This window comes from Telopea speciosissima, chromosome 3 (assembly GCF_018873765.1).
Source record: "Telopea speciosissima isolate NSW1024214 ecotype Mountain lineage chromosome 3, Tspe_v1, whole genome shotgun sequence".
NCBI classification, from domain to species: Eukaryota; Viridiplantae; Streptophyta; class Magnoliopsida; order Proteales; family Proteaceae; genus Telopea; species Telopea speciosissima.
Window position 1 is genome coordinate 67675023 of NC_057918.1, and position 16463 is coordinate 67691485.

The following is a 16463-nucleotide window of genomic DNA, read 5'->3' on the forward strand; positions in this document are numbered from 1 at the left end:
ATGTTCTAACTTACAAATCTCCAATGGAGATCTTGGGAAAAACATGTAATTTAGAACATCTTCGTGTTTTTGGGTGTTGATACAAGTGCTATGACCCTCTTCGTCATACGTTATATATTTCTCATCATGTTCATTTTGTGGAAAATGACTCCTACTTTAAGGATCCTTACAGTAGGAGTCAGGGGGAGAATCTAAATGACCTTAACTATGATCTTACTCCTTTGCCTATTGTTGCACAAGAGCATATACAAGAGCATAGTCATCTTGACACCATTGAGGTCAATCCTCCTCAAGAAACCCAGGAGAACTCCGAAACTCAAGAAGTTCGTCGGTCAACCCGTATTTCTAGACCTCTCTCTAGACTTCAAGATTTCTACACGTATCACACAGTCTCCTTTCCCATTCAAGACTATGTTGGGTACAACCAAATTTCCTCTGATCATGTTGCTTTCCTTACCACCATTGAGAGTAATAAGGAGCCTACTAAGTTTTCTGAGGCCAATTCTCATCCCAAGTGGAGGACAGCAATGCAAGAAGAGCTTCAAGCTTTAGATAAAAATAAAACATGGAAAATTGTAAAAATTCCCAAAGGAAAGAAGACTGTGGGATGCAAGTGGGTCTATAAAATTAAATATAACAGTGATGGTACCATAGAAAGGTACAAGGCTAGGCTTGTTGCTAAAGGCTTCACTCAAACATATGGAGTGGATTACAAGGAAACCTTCGCTCCAGTAGCGAAAATGAATACTATTAGGGTCCTAATGTCCATAGCTGTGAACAATGGATGGCCCTTAATGCAAATGGATGTGAAAAATGCCTTTTTACATGGGGACCTAGAGGAAGAGGTCTATATGGAGCTTCCTCCAGGACACCCCCAAGAGCTCAGATCGGATATTGTTTGTAAATTGAAAAAGGCTATATATGGGCTTAAACAATCGCCTAGAGCCTGGTATGCTAAATTAAGCTTGGCCCTAACAAGTAATGGATTTAAAAGAAGTGCTGCTGATTCATCCATGTTTTCAAAAAGAAGTTCTTCAGGAATCACAGTTGTCCTAATCTATGTTGACGACATTGTTGTCACTGGAAATGATGAAAATAGCATTTCAAATCTAAAAATGTACTTGAGAAAGAAGTTCGATATCAAAGATCTTGGAAAAATGAAGTATTTCCTTGGAATTGAAGTTGCTTATTCCAAAAAGGGTCTCTTCATTTCTCAAAGAAAATATGTTCTTGACTTATTAAAAGAAACAGGAAAATTAGGAGTTAAACCTATTTGTACTCCTATTGATCACCAATCCAAAAATAGAATGAATGATGGTGATCCCCTTGAAGATATTGGTCAGTTTCAAAGGTTAGTTGGAAGATTAATTTACCTTACAATCACTAGACCTGATATTGCCTATGCGGTTGGTCTTGTAAGTCAATACATGCATACTCCAAAAAAGGGTCACATGGAAGCTGTAAACAGAATTTTGAGTTTCCTAAAATCCTCTCCTGGAAGGGGGATTTGGATGAAGAAAAACAATCATAACAATATCCTTGGATACTCAGATGCTGACTGGGCCGGAAATCCAACTGATAGAAAGTCTACTACAGGATTTTGTACTTTCGTAGGAGGAAATCTTGTCACCTGGAAAAGCAAAAAACAAAACGTGATGGCTCGATCTAGTGCAGAAGCCGAATACCGTTCAATGGCATCTACAACCAGTGAATTGATATGGCTAAAATATCTCCTTCAAGATCTCGGCATGGAGCCAAAGACTCCGATTAAATTATTTTGTGATAACCAAGCTGCAATGCACATCGCCTCAAATCCTGTCTTCCATGAACGAACCAAGCACATAGAAGTCGACTGTCATTTCATCCGGGAAAAAGTTCAGAACAAGATTATTGAAACTTCCTATGTTCTAAGTGCAACTCAGCTGGCGGACATATTTACCAAAGCTACATCAAAAGATCACTTTTATTCCATTTTAGCCAAGTTGGGCTCTATTGATATCTTCGCCCCAACTTGAGGGGGAGTATTAAATGCTGTTGGTTGGGATATATCCGTTGGGATATATCCGTTGAGGTTTATTCCTTAAGAAGGAATATGACCGTTGTGAAGTGTTTTTGTATTTAAGAGTTTGGGTGTATGAGTTTTGTGGTATGAATGAAACTTCAGTGTTCTGTCCGTGGATGTAGGTGTTTCACCGAACCACGTTAAATCGTCCGTGTCTCCTCGCATTGCTATATCGATCCAATTCTACATAAGAGCACAACAAAATGGAGATATATTTTTCATATGGAACTACGACGGGACAATTGCATATAATGACATCATGGAAGCTACAGAAGAATTTGACATCAAATATTGCATTGGCACTGGAGGTTATGGGAGCGTTTACATAGCAAAGCTACCTACAGGGAACGTAGTAGCTGTGAAAAAACTTCATCGCCAAGAAGCTGAGGAGAAAGCCTTTGAGAAGAACTTCACTAATGAGATACATGTATTAACAAGAATAAGGCAACGGAACATTGTGAAACTGTATGGGTTTTGCTCCCATCCAAGGTGTAATTTCTTAATTTATGAATACATAGATATGGGAAGCTTAGCTTATGTTCTTGGAAATGAAGCAGAAACCGTAGAATTGGATTGGAAGAAATGTATAAATGTCATCAAAGGGGTTGCTCATGCTTTGTCTTACATGCATCATGATTGCACACCACCATTAATTCATCGGGACATATCGAGCAACAATATCTTGTTGGATGCAGATCTCGAGCCTCATGTCACTGATTTTGGAACTTCTAGATTTCAAAATCCTGATTCATCCAATCGCACTATAATTGCAGGCACATATGGATATATTGCTCCAGGTAAGTTACCAATTATTCCTCCTTTATCCATGCTTATAATTCTAAGCACATTGATAACATTTGAACCATTCAATCGTTTTTACCCCAAAAAATTCAATTATTTACCAGATGAAGCCTAGAATTAATTCTTTAATAGCTGCAACCTAACTTTAGTTTCATAGAGTTATGGGCCAAAAAATTCAATTATTTTCAATGGTTACCCACTTTACCCCAAGCCTTAAATTCAATATCGTATAATGTGCTCAAGCACATACTAGCTGCTCTACCTTGGTAAACTCTCATTCCTCATTCCAATAATATAGCGGTCTTGGTAAGTAGGATGGTTCGCAAGTCACCAACAAAAAGAATAAGTGATCCCTTTAGAAATTAACAATATACTTTTTACAAAAAGATTTTAACAGTGGAAACCCTTGTAATAGCATAAGTCTTTAGCAATAAACAGGTCAATCAACCTTCCCGGCCCCATAAAGAAATACTACAGAATATAAAAACAAAAAGGTAAATTACACTTCACCCCTCTTGTTTTTAAACGAAACTTAGATCACCCCCTGATTTTTGAAAAAAAAACTCAAATCACCCCTTCTACTATAATGGTGTTAGTCTGTTGTTAGTAATTGATGTGAAAGGATTATTTTACCTTGTACTAAAACATTAGAATTAAATTAAATTTACAATACTACCCTTCCATCATCTTCAATATTGGTCAAGGGTAGTTTAGGGATTTAAATTTAGTTGGCTGACATCATCACTTAACAGCATAAAATAACTAACGGTAGGGACTAATTTGACATATTGGAGTCTAAATCAGGAGGTGATTTGAGTTTTTTCAAAAAACAGGGGGTGATCTGAGTTTCGTTTGAAAATCAGGGGGTGACATGTAATTTACTCAAAACAAAAAGAAATCTACAATCAACCAAACAAGATTACCAAGAAATTGCTCTAGTATTTTCATTTCTTTACTAAAAATACTTGCTATTGTTGTCAAATATTACCTATTTCTTGAATTAGTAATCTGAATGTTGCCATAAGATTATATGAAGACTCTAAATTCATTTTTTTTTCTTACTTTTTCGCCCCCCCCCCCATTTTCAGAGCTTGCTTATACAATGGTTGTGCCCCCCCCCCCCCCCACTTTCAGAGCTTGCTTATACAATGGTTGTGACGGAAAAATGCGATGTTTATAGCTTTGGGGTAGGGGTATTGGCAATAGAGATAATTATGGGAAACCATCCGGGTGAACTCATCTCTTCATTATCCTTTCCAAATGCAAAAGACATTATACTAAAGGATGTGTTAGACTCGCGTCTTCCACCACCAACACAATTGGTAGCAGAAAATCTGAGTTTCTCAATGATGCTTGGAATTGCATGCTTGCACACCAATCCAAAATCTCGTCCAACTATGCAATACGTGTCTCAGGAACTAGGAAGTCCTACGAACCCTGATGGCATCCCTTTTGCACAAATTCATTGTGGCAATTAGGCACATCAAAATAAATTCAAATCCATAAAGTTTCTTGTAAGTGGATCATAGATTGCTAAGGTGTTTTCATGATGTATTTAAAGTATTGTTGTTTTTGTCTTAAATTGAATAATTTTTTTTTGGTACTCCTATGTTGAACTTTTAAGCACGTTGTTTCTAGAATTTAAAAAAAAAAAAAACAAAAACAAAAAATAAAGCATGAAACTTGTTCTTTAGAATGAATTATGGTTTACTATAAATATTATGTTATCATAAAATCTGGTTAGCAAATAGTTATTTTATCCCTTGCCAAAAAACATGATCATTCTCGAATCGCAAATATTTGGTTAAACAAATTCTACACAGAAATATTCTCAGTCTGTCCCTTAAAGAAAGTAAACTCTTTCTTTCTCTTTATCTTCCCCCATATTGGTTGGATTATGAATTAACTAATTAAGTTGTCTCTTATTTGTTTAGGTCGATGGTTAATTCGGATAATCTCTTTCTGACTTTACCCTTTCCCTTCTGGTTTTTGCTCAATTTTTTTTTTATTTTTTTATTTTTTTATTTTGTAAATATCTGAAACAAAAAGTGAATCATAGAGCCTAAGGGAGGATGATTCCGGCCATTTGGAGTTTCAAATGGTCAGTGTTTTCTGATGCAGTCGAACTTAATGACCGGCACATTTCTTGGAAAGGCAGAAATTATCAGGGGTGTGCCACAATGTGCAACCGGGTGACGTTCCTTTTCTCTTATTTTATTTATTAAATTTTTTCAGGGGGATTGGGAGAAAGAGAATATTATGATTTATGAACTAAAACATTATCCAATTTTGAAAAGGCTTGATTCCAAGACCCTGGGCACAAGCAAAGGTCTTGACTTTGATGATTCAAGAATTTGCAAATTGAAACTTAATTGATGGCATGAGCAAAAAGACCCAAAGTTGTTGGTAGAAGTGTTGGACAAGTGTGTGTCCATCAAATTCGGTTCGGTCCGGTTCAACCGGGTGCACCTTTGTATTGAACATTTATACATTTTAGTTTAATATTATCACATGCGATATAAACTTTTTGAGCATTATGTGTCCGTAAGTTTTATTTAAAATGGTAGTCACAACTAGGGTTTGGGGTGGGCACCCTTATCATATGGTCGTCGCATTGGGTATGCCTAGACATGTGATGTTAGGGTACGAATGCGAGTGCTCACATGTTTGATGTGTGTATTGGTGAAGAATCTACTTTGTCGATTCCCTCATGTATTACTGCCAGATGTAGGAAGGGATAAACATATGTCACCGATACCCTATGCCTGAGGGAACCCTATCATTGCAAAGTGTGATCGCATTCTTTGGTTCATCAATGACTGAGACTCAAACGAGTCAAAGCTGATGTTCTGGGAATGCGTGAACACTTTGTGAGTGAAGGAGTTATCCAACATGGTCACCACTGCCCAATTGGGGAACACCAAGATTGAGACTGTCTGTGTATGGTCGAATCGGAATCTGGATCCAGTGTCGTTTTGAAAATGGTTTTGCAAAAATTTATTTTACATAAAATGATACATTATTTATATATATTTGAACAAAGTGTTTAATCGAATTTCGCGGGACCCGATCAGATGCACAGACTTTCTTATATGGATATGTACTATGGATTGGGGTTTGGTAGTACATGTGTACATGCCCTAGATTTCATAATGATGGTGTTGATTAGTGGGGGGGTTGTATATGATAAATAGTTATCATATAGGGAATTATTTGAAATTTGCTAATTTAATTGACTCTTTATTTAATTAATGATTTTGGTGCTAATTGTAATTATCCATTAATAATTAAATAAAGTAGTTAATTAGCACATTCCCTATTAGATTCTGCTTCTTCACCTAGTAAAGGATTTTGAGATAGACAGAAAGAGCCAATCAAGAGAAATATCAGGAGAGAGAGAGTCAGACTCTCACTGGGATTATATTAAATCCTATTAGGATTTAATTTAATATTTATTTTTTTTATTTAAAAGGAGACCAAAACGTGGGAGAGACTAGGCTTCCATGTTTTTCAAAGCCACCCCCTCTCCACGTTTTTGGCTTTCTCTTCTCTCTCTCTTGTGTTTCTTCTTCTTGCTCTCTAGTTCTTGAGCGCTAGGGTTTTAGAAACCCAGATCTAGTTCGAGATACGTTGGGATTGGCTTGGAGAACCTTGGTAGCACCAGTTAAGGTTCAGATATGTCTGCTCGAAGTGCTTCTTGGAGGAAGAACCACTATCTATTGGAGGAGTAACACTTGAGGCTCACCAGGTTAGCAGTTCTTGAATAATTTCTTTTTGTTTTAATTATTTAATGTTCATGGGATGCGAAAGAAACTCGAATCGACCATTTCCACTGCGCATTCGAGTTAGGGATGGATCCCCCTTGCCATGTGATGGACTAGGGATGAGTTTCTTCGTCCCTACTGTGATAATAAATTTTATGGGACACATGAAGGAAGGAGAAACCCTAACAGGAATACACCAGGGTTCCCATGGGCAACCATGGGAAGCCCTAAAAATTAAATTGGTCATCCATGGGACACCATGGACTAACCCAGGGCGTGCAAAACCCAGAGGATAAATATCTTGGCCTCCCTAGGGAACCATGGTTTGATCCCTGGACCGTTGTTTGACCAACAAAATCAGTTTGGATCAACTACAAAATAGGTGTGTTAATGTTCTAATTAGGGATGTAAACGGATCGGATTCAGTACGGATAGTGCTATATTTGCATCTGCATCCGATCAGCTTTCGGACAGATTCGAATAGTGCAAAATGGATACGAACAAGGATACAGATAATGCTAAACGGATACGGACACGAATACGGGCATGGATACATATCAGATATTTTATCCGTTTACATGTAAATATAGATTTTCGGATACCGATAGCTTATCCGTATCCATATCCGTTTAGCTTTCGGATGGATTCAGATAGTGCTACACAGATACGGACACAGATACAAAAACGGATTTTGACTATTCATTTACATCTTGTTGTAGCCGGGTAGGTTATAAACAAATTAACTCTTAATGAAAAATGGCTTTTTCATCTTGAATCGTTCCGATATGGCCCGAGCTCAGTCCAAGAATATGAGGGTTGGTGTTAACCATATAAAACCCATAGGGTCTAACCCGGACCAGACCAAAGGGGCCAGGTAGGCTAGCCCATTGCTCAGTACTTGCGCAATTAAGGCCAACCTTTTCCTTAGGTGGTGCACCCTACCTTTCATTGTTTTTTTTTTTTGTTTTTTTTGAACCGAAGACGAATTTTGTTAAAAGAAATCAAAGTAGGAGAAATTCCCACCTCGAGTCAAAGGAGAAACAAGAAAACGAGGGGGAGAACCCCAGCAAACCTTTGTAAGAGTGAAAAATAGATTTTTAATATGAATATTAAATGTTAATTTCATGGACCTATTAGTAAATTGCTTTCTATTAATGTATGTAATTAAATTAAGTGCAAGAGATTTTTATCAAAAAAAAATTAAGGGCAAGAGATTGATGTCTAGTTATGTGACGCATGCACTAGCATGTAGGCCAATGAAAACATACGTAGGGACATCAGCAAAGATGTCATTTTTTATTTCCATACGTGGTAGGATGGTACTTTCATGAGCCCTTGTGTCTATGTCCAAAGCCACGCGACTAAGATGGACTTAATGATCGAGGTGGCTAAATGGTCTTCAAATTTTGTCGCCACATCATACCACACATGGGCTTATTGGAATGTTTTGATATCGTCCAAGCTTGATTCTAATCTTCCAACTTGTGAACCTTGCTTGACGATTTCATTGACTTGCCTAGGCTTACCTTCCATGCAATTTCTAATTGACCATTCAAATTTAGACTGTTTCATCATCAAGCACAAGTTTCTAATCACTAACAATATAATCGTAATATAGGATTTGGGGCTGAACAGGGTCGGGTTGGGCCGGGCTTTGTAGAACCCTAGCCCAACCCCAAGTCCCCTTAGCTGGGCCCAAGCCTGACCCAACCCTGACTCAGGGCCAGAAAAATCCAACCCGGGCCCGCCCTCAGGGTCGGGCCGGGCCGACCCTAATTGGCCCTGATCATGGGGAGGGGGAAAGAAAAGCATGGGTTGAAATGAGCTGGGAAGAACTTATTAATTTTACATAAAATAACAATATAATAAATTATATTATAACACTTATTGTCTTCATATATAGTATATTATATAAAAAAATGTGGGTGAAATTTAAAGTTCATAATGTATAAATTATATCAATATATATTTTATAGTATAACTTAAATCAGGGTCGGGCCGGGCCAGGCCAAGCTTAGCTCGAGGCCTCAACCCTAACCCGACCCGACCCTAACTCAGGGCCAGAAGTTTCCAGCCCTGACCCGCCCTCAGGGCCAAATATCTCAGCCCAGACCCTGTTCGGGCTCAGGGTGGGTTCGGGCCGGCAGGGCCATACTTGCACCCCTAATAGGATTTCAACATATTCGGTTTGAAATTAATGGTTTACGGGTTTAAAATCAAATCGAATCAACCAATTTTTTTTATAAATATTCAAAACCAAACCAAGACAATTGATCCGGTTTGGGTTGGATTTTATCATTTTCAATTCGAATTACTAGTCAGTTCAAAGTTGATACCTTCTTGTTGTCTTCAGATCCTGGGATGGATCCGTAGGACCTAAACTTGGGCCCGATTGTTGAAGGTGATTCTTTTTTTTCGGTAGAAATGTTGAAGGTGATTCCACTAGTGTTGAATTGTTGTTTGTTAAAGTGGGTTTGGGCCATATAAAAAAGCTTTAATTAAAGGGTAAGAGATCTCTACTTGGTCGCATGGGCTTTACACAAGTGTCTAGGCCAATGGGGGAGCACGCTTGGGTATCTACCCAGGGATAGAGGCGTCATCTCAAGGTGCCTTATGAGAGGGTAGTGGGAAACACCACTAAGTAGAGATTTTTTTTCCTTATTTAAATTATGGGGGAAAAAAACCTATCTTGGTCGCGTGGCCTACACTCCCAAACACAATCCCCTGAAATGACTGCTTCACCTCCCTATAAAATGTAAAATCCCCATCAAGGCCCCCACACATACCTTCATTTGCCCCATGCTAGTGCAGGGGCCACGTGACTGGGCATCATTCCCTTATAAGGCTCTGTTTGCTTCCAAGGGAAATTAAAAAGAAGGAAAGTGAAAATTTTCATTGCTAATTAAATACGAAATGATTTGGAGTTATTAATATAATTATGTGGAATAATGATTACATAAGTTTCTTTTTTAGGTTTACCCTTCCCTTTAATTTCCCTAATCAATCAAACAAAGTCTAAATCATTGTGGAATCCTCAGCCAATGATATGAAAGGGATTAGATGTTATGATTCAGAACCATGATATTAATAAGATCAGATTAAATATAACGCTGGCAGAGATTTGAATAATAAACAACCGGTTTAGTAACCTAGAAATAGGGAATCTCGAAGAATTAGTGTAACTCATATCTCAGTAAAAACACTTTCAATGACTAAAAATATATACATGGGAGAAAGATAGAATGTCACTTGATCGTGCATTGTGGTGTGTCCATATGCTAGCTTAGACACAAGGGGTATACGAAATGATCGACACACTCCCCGAAAAGGCAAAAATTATTAGGGGTACGGTGTGCCACAATATGCAACGGGGTGGCGATCCTTTTCTCTTATTTTATTTATTAAACATTTTTGAGGGGATTGGGAGAAAGAGAAAATTATGATTCATGAACCAAAACCTTATTCAATTTTGAAAAGGCTTGATTCCAAGACCCTGGGCACGTTCAAAGGTCTTGAATTTGATGATCCAAGAATTTGAAAATTAAAACTTTATCGATGGCATGAGCAGAAAGACCCAAAGTTATTTTAAAAAGATTTTCTATTTGTGAAATGATTCGTTTGGAATTTGTATAACCCCTCTTTGTTCATCTTGTCACTTGGGGTGGGGGCCAAAAAGACCTTTTCTCCCAATGGTAATGAGACAATGTGATACAAATGGAAGGCCACCCTATTGAGATTAATCTAAGAAGTAGTTGTTGATGGATCATTTGTCCCTAGGCAACAAATGGATGAGGTTTAGTGTAGAGTAGTAGTAATAGTAGTAGGAGAATTTTGTAATTTTTCTAGACATATCTAGTGTTAGATTTTCCTCAGCTAAAAGTGGGCCAAGGGCCTTGATTTTATTTTATGGGTATTTTATTATATTTTATTTATGATCCCTTATTATGGATTGGGAGAAAGAGAATATTATGATAACCCTTTTTAATCTAGAAAAGGCGTGGTTGAGTTGAATGAACTCTAAAATTTCCAAAAGCATGGACAACGGGCATGATCCAAGAATTTGATAATTGAAACTTTATTGATGGAATGGATAGAAGAAAGACTCAAAGCTCTCAATATTAAACTGAAAAAAGACCCACAAAGTGGAAATTAAAAATAATTGGATAAAGAAATATGTGTAGGAATACCTTGTTGATTCTTGTCTCAATTTGCCTCATGGGAGGGGCAAGAGAGCTTGATGACTTTAACTCAAAGAGTGATTAAGTTCTTAGATCTAGGTTTCAAAACATGGAATTAGAATTTGGATCGGACTCGGCCATTTTGATCTGGGATTGGATCAAAATAAGTTTGGATCAATTACAAAATCGATGTTTTAATGTTTTACCTTTAGTTTTGTTTTAAAATCAGGGGGTAACGTGTAATGTATCCTAAATTTTTTCATCAATAAACGTAAGTTTCTAATCATTAAAAATATAATTGTAATGTACTATTGTAACATAATCGGTTCGAAATTAATGGTTTACCTATTTAAAACCAAATCGAATCAACCACTTTTTTTACAATATTCAATATCAAAATTAAGACGATTATTTATGATTTCCGATTTGCTTAAGTTCAAAGTTTCTACACAAAATGATTGAATAGAAAAATAAAAAATATATGTGGAAAGACCTTGTTGATTATGAAGTCTTATCTCAACTTGCCTTGTAGGAAGGGTAAGAGATTTTGATGACTTTAACTCAAAGAGTGATTGAGCTTTGAGAACGCGGTTTAGTCTCACAACGGGTGCGTGGGTGTGGTGTGTATTGTGTATATCCGTCATTTCATGACCTTAAAAGTTAATTAACCTTTTGAGATTGATGAATAACTTGTGTGATTACCCTTTCATAAAATAAAAATGGTTTAAAAAAATTCTTGAAATTATAAATTCGGATCGAACTCGACCGTTTTGATCGAGGATATTTTTTTTTGGATAAGAAGTAATTAATAGATCGATCAAACGCGTGGTCAGGAAATTAAGGAAAATCATCAAACCAACAAAAATCTCTATCAATTATCAAGACAGTAGTTCCGTGTGGGCTCCATCGGTCGGTGGAAAGTTTTTAGCTTTCTTTCTTCATTTCGTAATCAAAGGTGACACATGCACGATGTTGATTTGACAAATAATCAGAATCCAATTAAAGCTTTTTGATATTATTTATTTATTTATAAGATGAGCAATGGAAAGGAATGGAATTAAGCATAGAATTTATTTAGAAACCAGCCAAATAATCAGAATCCAATTCTTCTCTTCTCCAATCCCATGGCGTCGTCCTTCATTACATTTGTATTGAAAATAGTTGTTGTCTGGGTTTCTTTGATCACCATTAATGTAAGCCCTGCTATTACATTAACAGAAGAAGCCAAGGCTCTTCTCGACTGGAAGGCTAGTGGTCTCTACTTTCCTGAATCTTGGAATGCAAATGATACAAGCCCTAGTAAGTGGAAGGGGATAACTTGCAACACAGCGGGAAGACTAACAATGTTAGATTTGTCACATTCCGTCATATATGCTGAGCTCAACAGATTGAATTTCTCCTCTTTCCAATTTCTAGTTCGTCTTGATCTCAGTTGGAATGATGGAGACTACTATGGAATTTGGGGAACCATACCAGACAACATCGGTATGCTTTCCAAACTTACCCATCTCTACTTATCTTACAATAGAATCACTGGATCAATACCTCGAGAGATAGGAAACCTCAAAAATCTCAATCACTTGGACCTCTTTCACAATATGATCAATGGCTCAATACCTCGAGAGATAGAAAACCTCAAAAATCTCAATCAATTGGACTTCTTTCACAATAACCTCACTGGCTCAATACCTCAAGAGATAGTAAACCTAAAATATCTCAATCAGTTGGACCTCTCTCACAATATGATCAATGGCTCAATACCTCCAGAAATAGGAAACCTCAAAAATCTCAATCAATTGGACCTCTCTCACAATAGGATCAATGGCTCAATACCTCCAGAGATAGGGAAACCTCAAAAATCTCAATAAGTTGGACCTCTCTCAAAATAGTATCAATGGCCCGATACCTCCAGAGATAGAAAACCTCAAAAGTCTCAATTGGTTGTACCTCTTTAGCAATATGATCAATGTGGCTCAATTCCTCCAGAGATAGGAAAGCTTAAAAATCTCAATGAACTGGACTTAAGAGGTAACAAGCTTTCTAGTTCAATACCTACATAGATATTGAATCTGGAAAATCTAAAAATGTTGCAACTGGGAAGTAACATGTTTTCTGGACCAATACCTACACAGATTGGGAATTTGAGAAATCTAAATGAGTTAGATCTAAGTCACAATAAGTTTACTAGTTCAATCCCTACGGAAATTGGAGATTTGGGTCAGCTAACGGTACTTGATCTTTCGCACAAGAAGCTAAATGGTCCAATACCTACACAAATGAGTAAACTCAATTTAACCTTCATGGATTTGGATTTGCGCTACAATGAGTTGGAGGGTCTTATTCCGGATGAAATAGCTTTGAAAACTCGACCAGATTCATGGAATAATAATGAAGGTTTGTGTAGTCATTATTGGAACCTCCCATGCAGAGGTAGCAAGAAAAGGCTTAAGATTCTCATTATTATATCTCTTTCTGGCATCATCATACTTGTTGCATTTGTAATTGTTACTGTCCGGTTCCTCTTTAGACAAAAGTTAATTAATTCCATCATTGAGACAACAAGAGCCCAACAAAATGGAGATATATTTTCCATATGGAACTACAACGGGACAATTGCATATAATGATATCATGGAAGCTACGGAAGAATTTGACATTAGATATTGCATTGGCACCGGAGGCTATGGGAGTGTTTACATAGCAAAGCTACCTACAGGGAAAGTAGTAGCTGTGAAAAAGCTTCATCGACTAGAAGCTGAAGAGAAAGTCTTTGAGAAAAGCTTCACCAATGAGATACATGTATTAACAAGAATAAGGCATCGGAACATTGTGAAACTGTATGGGTTTTGCTCCCATCCAAGGTGTAATTTCTTAGTTTACGAATACATAGAAAGGGGAAGCTTAGCTTATGTTCTTGGAAATGAAGCAGAAGCCGTGGAATTGGATTGGAAGAAACGTATAAATGTCATCAAAGGGGTCGCTCATGCTTTGTCTTACATGCATCATGATTGCACACCACCATTAATTCATCGGGACATATCGAACAACAATGTCCTGTTGGATGCAGATCTCGAGCCTCATGTCACTGACTTTGGAACTTCTAGATTTCAAAATCCTGATTCATCCAACCATACTATACTTGCAGGCACATATGGATATATTGCTCCAGGTAAGGTACCATATATTCTTCCTTTATCCATGCTTATTACTCTAAGAATATTGATAAAATTTGAACCATTCAATCGTTTTTACCCCCAAAAAATTCAATTATTTACCAGATGAATTAATTGTTTAATAACTACAACCTAACTTTAGTTTCATAGAGTTATGGGCCAAGAAATCTTGTTGGGCTTTAGGAATCATTTCAGTCAGGTTTAAGTGTCCACAATGGCTTTAAACTTTATAACATATACAGGCCGATAGTAGTAATGTAATGAGAGAAAAGTCTTCTTTTGGGTATTGGATGTATCGTTAGGTTGAAAAATGCTCCTTATCCGCGCTTAATGCGCCAAATTAATTCGATAAATCCCAGTTTTGTTTTTTTCTCTAGAGTTCCGCAGCCCAATAGGCGTTACGGCCGTGTGCCTCAAAATCTGAAAGAATATCCCGGAGTTTCATCTGTTTTTTTTATTTTATTTTATCTACCTGATTTTCATTACTTTTCTAGTATTTTTATTTTTAAGTAAATTATTTATAATGTCATGGTTCGATTGGTAACCTGACCCCTACCGAGATTTTCGGGACGAGAGTTGGGCCGGGTTTTAGACCACTAGAGCATATCATGGTCTCAACTCAAATTCAAGCTTAGGCCCATCTGAAATAATTCAACTTCCCAGCCCAAATATCCACTTATCTTCAAGTAATTTTTTTTTTTTTAACTAAAGATCAACGAAGTGTGTATTAAAATATAGGAATAATTACAAGATCAGAAGTCCCCAAAACAAAAAATCCATAGAAAAACCAAAACAAATCCTCTTCGCCAGGTAAACTTAGAGGAGCAAAAGAGATTAAATTAGTTTTATGATTTTCAAAGGTTACCCACTTACCCCAAGCCTTAAATTCAATATCTTATGATGTGCTCAAGCACATACTGGCTGCTCTACCTTGGTAAATTCTCATTCCAGCCTCATTTACATTCCAATAACATAGCAGTCTTGGTAGATAGGATGGTTCACAAGTCACCAACAAATAGAAGAAGTGATCCCTTTAGAAATTAACACTATACTTTTTACAAAAAGATTTGAACAGTGGAAACCCTTGTAATAGTGTAAGTCTTTAGTAATAAACAGGTTAATCAACCTTCCCCGCCCCATATAAAGAAATACAACAGAAAATAAAAATAAAAACAAAAGGCTAAGTTACACTTCATCCCCCTCGTTTTTAAACGAAACTCAGATCACCCCCTGATTTTTGAAAAAAACTCAAATCACCCCTTCTACAGTAATGGTGTTAGTCTGCTGTTAGTTATTTGGTGTGAAAGGACTATTTTACCCTGGTACTAAAACATTAGAATTAAATTTACAATACTACCCTTCATCTTCAATATTGGTCAAGAGTAGTTTAGGGATTTAAATTTATGTAACTGGTTGACATCATCACTTAATTGCATAAAAAAACTAACAGTAGGGACTAATTTGTCATATTGAGGTCTAAACTAGGAGGTGATTTGAGTTTCTTCAAAAAACTAGGGTTGATCTGAGTTTCGTTTGAAAATCAGGGGGTGACATGTAATTTATCCAAAACAAAAAGAAATCTACAAACAACCAAACAAGATTACCAAGAAATTGCTCCCCCTTCCCCCCTCTTGAATTTCTTATCCCTCTAGTTGATTGATGTTGGCTCTAGTCTCCTTTCATGTTAGAATTTTCATTTCTCTACTAAAAAAACTTGCTATTGTTGTCATATATTACCTATTTCTTGAATTAGTAATCTGAATGTTGTTATAAGATTATATGAAGATTCTAAATTCTTTTTTTTTTTCTTACTTTTCGCCTCCCCTCCCCCCCCAACTTTCAGAGCTTGCTTATACAATGGTTGTGACAGAAAAATGCGATGTTTATAGCTTTGGGGTATTGGCAATAGAGATAATTATGGGAAAGCATCCAGGCGAACTCATCTCTTCATTATCCTTTCCAAATGCAAAAGACATTATACTAAAGGAAGTGTTAGACTCGCGTCTTCCACCACTAACACAATTGGTAGCACAAGATCTGACTTTCTCAATGATGCTTGGAATTGCATGCTTGCACACCAATTCAAAATCTCGTCCAACTATGCAATACGTATCTCAGGAACTAGGAAGTCCTATGAACCCTGATGGCATCCCTTTTGCACAAATTCATTGTGGCAATTAGGCATCTCGAAATAAAATCAAATCCAAAAAGTTTCTTGGAAGTGGATGGTAGATTGCTAAGGTGTTTTCATGATGTATTTAAAGTATTGTTGTTTCTATCTTAAATTGAACTTTTAAGCACGTTGTTTCTAGAATTTTTTTAAAAAAAAATGCATGGAACTTGTACTTTAGAATGGATTATGGTTTACTATAAATATTATGTTATCATAAAATCTGGTTAACAAATAGTTATTTTATCCCTTGCCAACAAACAAGATCATTCTTGAATCCGAAATATTTGATTAAACAAATTCTAGACGTACAGAA

At 36.8% G+C, this 16463-nt stretch overlaps 3 protein-coding genes across 3 annotated transcripts; all 3 read left to right on the forward strand.

Moving 5' to 3' along the window:
- The first annotated feature begins 2028 nt into the window (after positions 1-2028).
- LOC122655451 (MDIS1-interacting receptor like kinase 2-like) lies at positions 2029-4422 on the forward strand. Its single transcript, XM_043849648.1, has 3 exons — positions 2029-2033; positions 2165-2859; positions 3998-4422. Exons 1-3 carry the CDS (start codon positions 2029-2031, stop codon positions 4339-4341), a joined length of 1044 nt encoding a protein of 347 aa, XP_043705583.1. The 3' UTR covers positions 4342-4422.
- Positions 4423-11929: 7507 nt separating this feature from the next.
- Positions 11930-12673, forward strand: LOC122655452 (MDIS1-interacting receptor like kinase 2-like). Its single transcript, XM_043849649.1, has one exon. It carries the CDS (start codon positions 11930-11932, stop codon positions 12671-12673), a length of 744 nt encoding a protein of 247 aa, XP_043705584.1.
- Positions 12674-12889: 216 nt separating this feature from the next.
- LOC122655454 (MDIS1-interacting receptor like kinase 2-like) lies at positions 12890-16239 on the forward strand. The gene is made up of 2 exons (XM_043849650.1): positions 12890-13973; positions 15821-16239. The coding sequence occupies exons 1-2, from the start codon at positions 12890-12892 to the stop codon at positions 16156-16158; spliced, it is 1422 nt and encodes a 473-aa protein (XP_043705585.1). The 3' UTR covers positions 16159-16239.
- The last annotated feature ends 224 nt before the right edge of the window (positions 16240-16463 follow it).

Coding starts and splice junctions, on each gene's coding strand:
- LOC122655454 (XM_043849650.1), top strand. CDS start 12,890: ATGTTGCAACTGGGAAGTAACATGTTTTCTGGACCAATACCTACACAG. Junction 13,974..15,820: donor ATATGGATATATTGCTCCAG/GTAAGGTACCAT, acceptor CCCAACTTTCAG/AGCTTGCTTATACAATGGTT.
- LOC122655452 (XM_043849649.1), top strand. CDS start 11,930: ATGGCGTCGTCCTTCATTACATTTGTATTGAAAATAGTTGTTGTCTGG.
- LOC122655451 (XM_043849648.1), top strand. Junction 2,860..3,997: donor ATATGGATATATTGCTCCAG/GTAAGTTACCAA, acceptor CCCCACTTTCAG/AGCTTGCTTATACAATGGTT.